At 38.7% G+C, this 10,503-nt stretch overlaps 1 protein-coding gene across 3 annotated transcripts in view; it reads right to left on the reverse strand.

Moving 5' to 3' along the window:
* GARNL3 (GTPase activating Rap/RanGAP domain like 3) overlaps positions 1–10,151 on the reverse strand; it is a 136,680-nt gene extending 126,529 nt beyond the window's left edge. Inside the window, exons 1-2 of one of the 3 annotated variants that reach the window (XM_023217114.1) lie at positions 9,812–10,151; positions 8,792–8,861 (exon numbers count right to left, since the gene is read on the reverse strand). In XM_023217114.1, the coding sequence (XP_023072882.1) occupies positions 8,792–8,861; positions 9,812–9,819 (78 nt within the window). In that variant the 5' untranslated portion in view covers positions 9,820–10,151. Of the gene's footprint in view, positions 1–8,791; positions 9,338–9,811 lie in introns of those variants that run through there. The other 2 variants (XR_002732587.1, XM_023217113.2) reach the window with 2 other exon arrangements.
* Positions 10,152–10,503: the final 352 nt, after the last annotated feature.

A 10,503-nucleotide genomic window follows, 5' to 3' on the forward strand; every position in this document is an offset into this window, starting at 1 on the left:
TTCTCATAGGTTTTTTTAAAGGAGACTCTGTATATGACAAACATAAAATTCTTAGCAGCATCCTACAAGCAACACACCACCAAGATCTGTCTGGCTGCTTCCCACTCTGTCCATCAATGCAGGTTAAAGGCATAATGCCATGGTACAAGTCAAGAAAAGCAAGTCTGAGAGGGGCCAACAAAGCTAGGCTGAGTGTTTATGGCTAACTTATGGTTGGGCTTGATCTAGGAATTAAATTTAAACCATTTAAGGCATGGGCATATCTTTGGATAACTCCTTATGGACATCCTTAACAGCAAGGTTTTGTTAAGATTTGGACGAAAAACAGTTTGAAATTATATGTTGGAATGGAAACTTAAAGCAGAGCTACTTTATGCTTTTGATTAAGGACAGCGGTATTTGTTCTAATGATCAACCTAATTTTCTTAGGAAACACTCTATACACAGCAGGGCTTTAAGAGCATGGGCTTGCAGGCGAAGAGATTAAGCGCAGGGGCTCTTGGAGGTAGACAGACCTGGGTTTAAATGTCACTCCTGCTCCTTCCTAGCTGTGGGACCGCTCTGATATCATCAGTTAAATGAGAATCCATTTAATATTCACAAATGTCTTCTGAGCATCCACAGTGTGTGGCCTAATCAAATAATGCCTACCTCATATGGTTTTTTGTGGGGATTAAATAAATAAATACATCTAAAGTATTCAACAGAGACTGGTACATGGTAAGCGTTGAATAAAATGTTAAAACGAATAATAAAAATAATAAAATAATAACCAGAATATAAGATTTCTGATTCCATTCTAATGTATAAAAAGTAACGATTAAGGTCTCAAAATTCTACATCACAGAAAATGGTTACAATAATTTTGGCCCGAGTTTAAAAGTGAGAACTACCAATCACCAACAGAGGCAGTAAAAATATCAAAAAAGCACCAGCCATAGATTTAAAACATGTTAACTTATGGGTGAATGTTCTAAGATATATGTTGTATCTGGAGGTATCCACAAGAGTTGACTGGGAGGTCGAGGCAGGTGGATCACAAGGTCAGGAGATCGAGACCATCCTGGCCAACATGGTGAAACCTATCTCTACTAAAAATACAAAAATTAGCTAAGTATTGTGGTGTGTGCCTGTAGTCCCAGCTACTCAGGAGGCTGAGGCAGGAGAATCACTTGAACCTGGGAGGCGGAGGTTGCAGCGGAGGTTGCAGGGAGCCAAGATCGAGCCACTGTACTCCAGCCTAGGGGACAGAGCAAGAAGACTCCTTCAAACACACATACACACACACACACACACACACACACACACACACACACACACAAAGGGTTGACCTGCTATGTGAGACAAAGATACAAACCAGATAAATTTTAAAGAACATCTGTCAAAATTATGATTTTAGCTATAGAATGCTGAAGTCTTGATGTTTTGATGTTCCTGAGGGAAATATGCTGGCACCCTCACTAATCTCTCAGTTTGGTAATACTAGATAGAATATAATTTCTCCCATAAAATGCCTTTGAAAGCAAAAACCCTACTTAACCTCGAGTAGAGCACAAAACTGAGTTGTGTTAGGGGTGCTGGACAGGCAGTTAAATCACTCATTAGCAAAGCATCGTCTTCCTGTACAACAGTCCCACAGGTATAATTCCAATCCATGCCCGAACAAAAATACAACTTACTACATATCAGACTCCAAGAGTCCTCAGTCAAAACCTCAAATGTTAAAATCTGCAGATGCCAAGCAAGTTCATCATCAACCGTTCTTTTGGTAGTTATTAGACAGTATAGCCAGATACCTTTTGAGGCTACCCTGAGTTCATGACAATGAAATCACGCTATCTGTATAGAGAAGCACTAATATGTTTATTTCCTATATAGCAGGGGAGCATGCACGCAGTTCATCTAAATGCAGGTTTGAGTCATTAAGAAACAAACTTAAAAAGGAATGGACAATATACTACCATGTTTTATCCTGACTTGAAATCACCAGCAGATCATTACTTACCCAGAGGTATTAAGATACGGGGTTTTATGAGAGTCAGCAGCTGGGCTGGGGAGGGGAGAGGTCTATATCCTGCCGATACCATTTATCATTGATACTGTATCAATTTCCTAGCCATCCAGTTTAAAGGCCAAAAAAAAAAGATCAATAAAAGCTACAAACAATCTTGTGCTTTTTCTGACAGATTTCAATATAAAGTGATGAAGAATGGTTGATGGTGTGATAGCTATGTATTGCCCAGAATGCCGCCATGAGAGACATGACTTGCAATTCATCAGGAAGAAAAATGGTATACGCTTTAGATGAAATGCACTGCGAGCTAATGAGTCTAAGTATACTGGTTGAGAGGGGAATCAAAGAGGCTTGTTTTCTCTTTCCTTTATTTATTTTTGATGAGTTAGGCCACTCTCTAATGTCAATCAAACTGGATCATTCACTCATTCAATCAATAGTAACTAAGTAACTAATGCTAAGCATTGTGCTTGGTTCTAGAGATACAGTGGCAAATAAACATTATTCCTATTTTTAGGGAGTTCATAATCTATACCTTTATGGTATTTTAAAAAGTTCAGAGATAAAGGAGTCCATCAGCAGAGGAAGAAATTTTCACTAAGTGCCTTTAGTTTGAGCTTTTAAATTATCGCTATATGAAGGAATGTTAATGAACACATTTGGGAGTTGCAGCTCAGTTCATGCTCTTCTTTGAAACTGACTTGTCTGTATCATCTCCAGAGAAAATCTGCCCTATCCACAAGCATTGCTGAGGGAATGGGCCTCAAAAGCCATGTTTATAGTCCATGACCCCACTACCCTGAGCACAAGTGTTTGAATCAGGGATAGATAACTGAACAAAGAGGAAACAATTCATAGTATTCTATTTGGAATTTGAAATTAGGATCCAAGAATGAAGAGACCACAGTGGCCAATAGAGCTGTAACCCATGTAAACCATGGGGACTGGGCGGGGGGCGGGCGGGGCGGGGGGGCAGAAATCACTTCAGTAATAAAAAAAATTTATAAGAACATAGTATGTGCCAGGCCCTGTGCCAGGTTCTAGAAATAAAACAATGAAGAAGACAGAGTAGTAAGTGGTAAATGAAATAAATATAGACTGTGATAAGCACTGCTAAGAAAACAAATAGGATGTTGAGTTAGAGAATAGCAGAGGAGGGAACTAACGTTCATGGGATGGTCAGGGGAGGCCCCTCTAAGAAGATGGTATTTAAGCTGAGATCAACCGTGAGAAGCCCCAAGAATCCATCAGTAAGAATGACTAGTAAGCACAGGGATCCTGGGATAGGGAAGAGCTCAGCATGTTCTAGAGACCAGGATAAAGGCCAGACATTTGAGGCACAGTGAGGAAATGGCATGAAAGAAGGTGAAAGAGAAAGGCAGGGTAGGGATCACATAGGTTCTTGTAGGGCTTGGTACATGGTCTGACCTTGAAGTACAATGAACAGCTGAAGAAACATTTTCAGAAGGAAAAGACATTGTGCTGTCAACATTTTAAAACATCATTCTGTCACAAGGACAGACATATGGACCGATGAGATAGAAGGGAAGCCCAGAAACTAACCCTCACATCTATAGTCAATTGACTTCTGACAAGGGTACCAGGCCATTCAATAGGGAAAGGACATTCTTTTCAACCAGTGGTGCTGGGAAAGCTGGATGTCCACATGCAAGAGAATATAGCTGGACTCTTACCTCACACCACATAGAAAAAACGAACTCAAAATGGCTCAAAGACGTAAATGTAACAGCTAAAACCATAAAAGTCTTAGAAGAAAACATAGGGGAGAATCTTCTGGACATTGAATTTAGCAATAATTTCTTAGATATAATGCTAAAAGCATAGACAACACAATAAATAATAAATTTTATTTCATCAAAATTAAAAACTTTTGTGCATCAAAGGCACTGTCAACAGAGTAAAAAAAAAAAAAAAAAAAAAAAAGCCACAGAATGGAAGAAAATTTTTGCAAATCATCTGATAAGGGACAAATAACCAGAATATAAAAAGAACTCCTAAAAATTGACAGCAAAACAAAACAAAACAAAACAAAAACCCAATTCAAGAATGAACAAATAATTTGAATAGTCATTACGCCAAAGAAGATATACAAACGGCCAGTAAGCACATGAAACGATGCTCAACATCACTAATCACTAGGGAAATGCAAATCAAAGCCACAATGAGAAACCACTTTGCACTATTACAATGACTATTATTTTAAAAATGGAAAATAACAGACGTTGGCAAGATTGTGGAGAAATTAGAAACTTTGTGCATTACTGGTGGAAATGTAAAATGGTACAGCTATGGTGGAAACAAGTTTGGCAGTTTCTCAAAAAGCTAAAAACAGCATCACCTTATGATCCAGCAATTCCACCCCTAGTTAATATACTCCGAAGAATCAAAAGCAGGATTCCAATAGGTATCTGTACACCATTTTCATAGCAGCATTAATCTTCATAGCTAAAATGCAGAAACAACTCAAGTGTTCATTAACAGATGAATCAATAAACACGCTGGGTGCGGTGGCTCATGCCTGTAATTCCAGCACTTTGGGAGGCCAAGGCAGGAGGCTTGCTTGAGTCCAGGATTTCAAGACCAGCCTGGATAACATAGAGAGACCTTGTCTCCACTAAAAATAAAAAAAATTAGCCAGGTGTGGTGGCATGCGTCTGTAATACCAGCTACTTGGGAGGCTGAGGAAGGAGGATTACTTGAGTCCAAGAGGTCTAGGCTGCAGTGAGCCATGACTGTGCCACTGCACCCCAGCCTGTGTGACAAGGCGAGATCCTGTCTCACAAACAAACAAACAAACAAAACAGATAAATGGATAAACAAAATATGGTGTACCCATACAATGGAATATTATTCAGCTATAAAAAGGAATGAAATTCTGATACACACTATCACATGGATGAACCCTGAAAATATTATGCTAAGAGAAATAAAACCAGATACAAAAGAACAAATATTTCACGATTTCACTTACAGGAGGTATCTAGAATAGGCAAATTCACAGAGACAGAAAGTAGAATAGAGGTTACCTGGGGCTGGAAACCTCTGCTTTTAGCTTTTTGAGGAACTGCCAACTAGGAATACAGTGTTTAATTGATAAAGAGTTTCGTTTTGGGATGACGGAAAACATTCTGAAAGTGCATAGCAGTGACGGTTTACATCAAAATGAATGTATTTAATGCCCCCTGAACTGTACACTTAAAAATAGTTAAAATGGAAAAGTTTATGTTGTGTCTGTTTTACCACAATAAAAAATAAACTAAAAAAAGAAAACACCACTTTGGCTGCTGGGAAAAGTGAGCTGGAGAGAGGCAACTGTGCCATCAGAGGAAGCTGTTCTGCAGAGAGGAGAATGATACAGACACAGAGAAATGTAAAGACAAGAAAGCATATGGACCAGAGAGAAAGAAAAGAGTGGCTTGCTGGCTTTCCATCACATGAGGCGCAGCTGCACTTCCCTTCCGTGAGACTCACCCATATCCTTTCAGTGAATTGCTTTATACTTGACCTAGAGTGAACAGATCTCTGTTCAGGAAACAATCCCTGGTTAAGGCAGGGACACAGCTGAGATCCAGATACAGCACAGCCTGGGAACACAGTGTGAGGCTACTGGTTTCTAAAGCGAAGGCTCCGTGAGAGCAGAAAAATGGTTTTGCTTCTCTCTCCCCTCACTCTCAGTGACTTGCACAGTGCCTGACACGTGGACGACCCTCAATAAATATGTGTTGAAAGAATGCTAAGTAGCTCTCCCACGAGTCTGTCAAGATCTGGGTTTCCATCTTCTCATCACCAAACTAAGGCAGGATGGAAACTTAGAGAACTAAGCCCTAAGTCTTCTCTCATTACTGATATGAATGGCCGAGCTTCATTCTTCACAAGACTTGTGACTTGTTCAAGGTCAGGAGAAGTTCATGCTAACATTTCAATTTTATATAATCTTAGGTGCCTTTCTGAAAAGTCTGAGTTCCAAGACGCCCAACACTTATTGGGTTCCCAACAATTTTCATCACACCAGGCGTAAGAAAAGTCAAACTCACTTTTTCATAAACCTACGACATATACTGGTTTGTAATTTAATAATACTCTGTTGTTCAGAAGTGAGAGGAAACATCACTCTCCTTTTAAAACACTGCAGTCAGAATTTCAAGAGATCCTCAGATAACAAGGGTGGAGCTCTGCTCATTTCACTTTTCCCAACTTTTCCAACCACCAGGACACGTCATTTTTAATATGGGAAAACGAGAAACGACCTAATTTTACAAAATTTACACAGATAATAATTTATCACTCTGTTGGCCTATCATATACCCATTAAAATATGACTCTGAAGACTACATGAGAAGACATTTAGAAAATACAGTATAAATGGAAAAAGAGGAATGCAAAATTAAATATATAATTTCATTATAACAATGTAAAAATGAAGTTTGTAGCTATAAGGACTGGAAGGTACCAAAAGGAGATGAAAACAGTTGCTGCAAGGTAAGATTATACATGGAATTTTAAAATATATTTATATTTTATTTTATAATATGCTAAAAAGTCAAGTACAAATACACATACACACAGTCATGGCCCCAGAGGAAAAATGTGAACAAATGGATTGAACAATGTTTGGTCGATTGGATACCTCATCAGGCCGAGGATAACTGATGACCTAGCTGAGGTCCTCTAGGGCAGAGCTTTTTAAAGTGTGATCCTGGGACCAGCAATATCAATATCAATCTGGGAACTTGTTAGAATTGCAAATTGTAGGTTAACCTCGGATCTACTGAATTTGAAACTCTGGGACTAGGGCCCAGCAATCTATGTTTTAATCAGCCTTCCAGAGAGTTCTGATGTCTGCTCAAGTTTGAGAACCACTGCTCTCAAGTACTTTTCCATTCCGATATTCTGTGATTTCCCCACATCTTTAAAGAGTCCATCTTTCACACCCATGTTATCTCTCCCAAGTAGTATCGTCACTGTTTATAAGAATTCCATATTACTTACTAGGCCAAGTCCAAAGTGTTCACCTGACAGTCAAGGCTCTACTTTTGCTGCTGAATTTTGTCTTTATGTCTGCAGCTAGTTAACATAAACTGTGCTTATGTGCTAAGTACTTCATGATCTCATTTAATCCTCATAACAACCCTCTAAAGTAGATAATAGAAATATCCCCATTTTATAGATGAGAAAACTGATGCCAAAGGAAGTCCAAGATCATACAATTAGTGAATGATGAAACAAGAATGACTTCAGAGCACATGTTCTTCAGCATTACTGAGGTTCAGAGAAGTAACCTAATTGGTCACAACGATAAGTAACAGACCTGGTATAGGAACCCAGGCCTACCTGATTCCAAAGCTTGCTTGCTTTGTAATCACAAAGCTCTTTGCTAGGCAGGACCATTTGCTCACTGTCTTGGAACATGGCATTGCCAGGAATCATGCTGTTGGCTCATACCCACTGTCTATCCTCTCTGCCACCAACCCACATCCCACAGCTCTCCACAAGGTCTTCCATGGTGTGTCTCTGAGATCCCTGGCCAGAATGGATGCTTCCTCCCTTCTCTGAACCCCCGTGGTGCTCTACATGCATGTTTTTCACAGTATCAATTCCCACTCTGACTTATAGCTATGCACCTGCTCCTTCAGGGGAGGTGGTGGTCTAAGTGGTGTGGTGTCACCAGTGACAGACAGAACAGGTGTTGACTGAATCAACTGAGGTATCTTTTATGTGGCTAAATTCATTCTTCAGATATTTTACGTGTCTTATCTGCCCAGCCAGAGGAGAGTAAGCTCCTTAAGAACAAGGACCAAATCTTTTACTAAGTTTATCTTTTCAAGAACACCCAGCTCCAGGCTAGGTACAGTCAAGTCTATAACATATGCTTGAGTTCAAGTAGAACGCCACTGGTACACAACTCTGGTATAAATTTTTCTACTACTTAAACTCTGCAAGGATGCAGCTTATATTTATAGGGGAAAATTGGGTACTACAGAAATAGATATAAGCAACTCATTTTTAATAAACAGAAATAGTAGACAACATCATTAATAGTGTTAAATAATAATCAATACAATTTTATGAGCACATTTCTGAAAATTTGTTCAGATTTCCATATAATTGGAAAAAATCACATTCTATCTTTAAAAAATATTGAGACTATTATATGCTCTCATTACGGCTCTTTTAAAATGAAAACATACAATTTTTAAAAATCATAGCACAAACCCCAATGTCTCTCATTAAGGAAAATGTAGATATTTTCATTCCAAATATTGATCATCTATAATAGTCATGTATCTAGTCCAACCAATATGCTTTTAACAGGAAAAATAGCTCTCATAAATATTCTAACGCCTACCACATACCCAGAAAGCAAAGATACAGAAAATCAGAATATGTATTTCAATAATATTTAAACCTTGAAAACTAGATTTATAAACTTTTAGGAAAAAGATCATATATAAGCCAAATGCCACCTTTCTTAATTCATAAATTGTTTTATTTAATTATATATACAGAGAAAAATAACAAGCCATAATATATTTTTAACAAACTGGAACACAAGATTAAAAGTATGTAACAATCAAAACAAATAAATAAAGATGATCAAATTATCATAGCCTTTGTGTAGTTATTTATTCCAATCCAAACCTTACACTGTACCCACATGGTCTAACAGTAAATATACAACAAAAGATCTGATGGGCTTGGCGATCGTCTCTAAATCTAAATCAATGTACTACCACTGTACAGACAGCATAAACTTACCAGCTCCACAGATCCATAATGTTTCCTACTGAAATCCCCACGTCTACAGCCTAGGTCTTCCGAGACAGAGCTGGAACAAAAATGCTTCATCAGTATTATACATAGCGATCTGGCCACAAACCTTCTGCAAAAATCAACTACCATTTGCAAAAAGGGCTGCTATGGAATTGATTTGCAGTGCCCCGGCTCCTCACTGCAGGGGAGCCTCCTTGCAACAGACACAGTCCCCAGCAGCCATTGCAGAGCCTGGCTTTCATGAAGCCCTCAATAAAAAGCAAATGTCAGAGTCATCCCTGGAAGTATAGGCAATGATTGAATTAAATATTTAGTCATTTGGAATCGATTGAAATTTCCAAGGCTACTGGTGGTTTATAATTTCATTTCTGTATAACCAGAGAGGAGAGAAGCCCTGCAGTAAACTTGAGGCAAGGGACAAAGCTGCTGAACCGGATCTTGCAATTATCTTTCGTTTAAGAGAGCCTCTTTGTCCCAAATATGCAACATAAAAATAACCAGCATTATTTAATGCTATATTTTAAGTAAGAGAAGGAAACTTCACAATCCTGGTAGGCTCCACCCCCTATCCCCCTTTAATTTAGGATTTTTATGTGGCAATATGAAAAAAAACCAGAACTAGAAGATCTAGTGTCCAAGTATTTTCAGCTTTTTACATAGCAGCAGCTACCCACCCCCAAAAAAGGCTTACATCAGATTTCAAAAATCACATGTTGTTGAAGAGCAATTAAAACAAGGGCAAAATTGTTACTACGTTTTCATCCTGAATGCACAGTTGCACACTCAAAAGGCACATATCTTATTAGTTAGTATATTTAGCACCCAAGCAATACTCATGAAACCACATGAGATCTACAAAATATAAACAGTTTTAATAAGTTTGGTTCTAATATGTCATGCAAATAACTCTACGATAACATGGAAAATAAAATTACATAGGAATAACATGTTTACTAGATTCAAAATATTTGGGATCTAACATGCAAAGAAAGGTGCATTTAGTACCTTTTCATCCTTCCTTAAACGGTAGGTTACATTTTCTAAATTACAGCCCTCTTGGCACATGCAGAAAGAGACTGACTCTGATGTTTAGCAAGCAGAGAACTGACTCTCTGCCAGGACACTGTTTGACAGGCTCCAAGAAAGACAGCATGAGAGAAATGAGATTAGAGAGTCTAATGGCATTCTGCTTCCACCATCTCACAGAGATGGCTGAATTAATCTTATATGAGAAATTTAACCTTTTGTAGTCCTCTCTCTCTTAGCTGAAAATGGGCAACAAATCAATGCATGCAGTTTGAAAGAGTGTTCCAGAAATTACCCAGACTACATTCTTGCTTCTAGTGATAAGATTTTCTACCCAAAAATCTCCAAAAAAGAGTAAAAATCTTCCCTCCACGGTCGATTCCAGTCTGTATTAAATATGTCCTCTATGCCCATTTTCTTAGCCCATTTTGAAAACCTTCCTGGAAGCTACTGCCATTGCCCTACATATCAGTCACCAAGCCCGCATTACTGGCCGCTCCAGTGAGAGGAGCGCTGGTGGACTTGGACAGAGATCGGGCACAGAGCGGATGCCCAATGGCTGTTGACTAAATGCTCTGTCTGCCCAGAGTTCAACTCGACGCTTCAATTTCAGCCAGGCCCACTAGGAAATCAACAACAGCAATAGCTTCTAACATGAATAGCCAAGAACA

This window comes from Piliocolobus tephrosceles, chromosome 14 (genome assembly GCF_002776525.5).
Source record: "Piliocolobus tephrosceles isolate RC106 chromosome 14, ASM277652v3, whole genome shotgun sequence".
NCBI lineage: Eukaryota > Metazoa > Chordata > Mammalia > Primates > Cercopithecidae > Piliocolobus > Piliocolobus tephrosceles.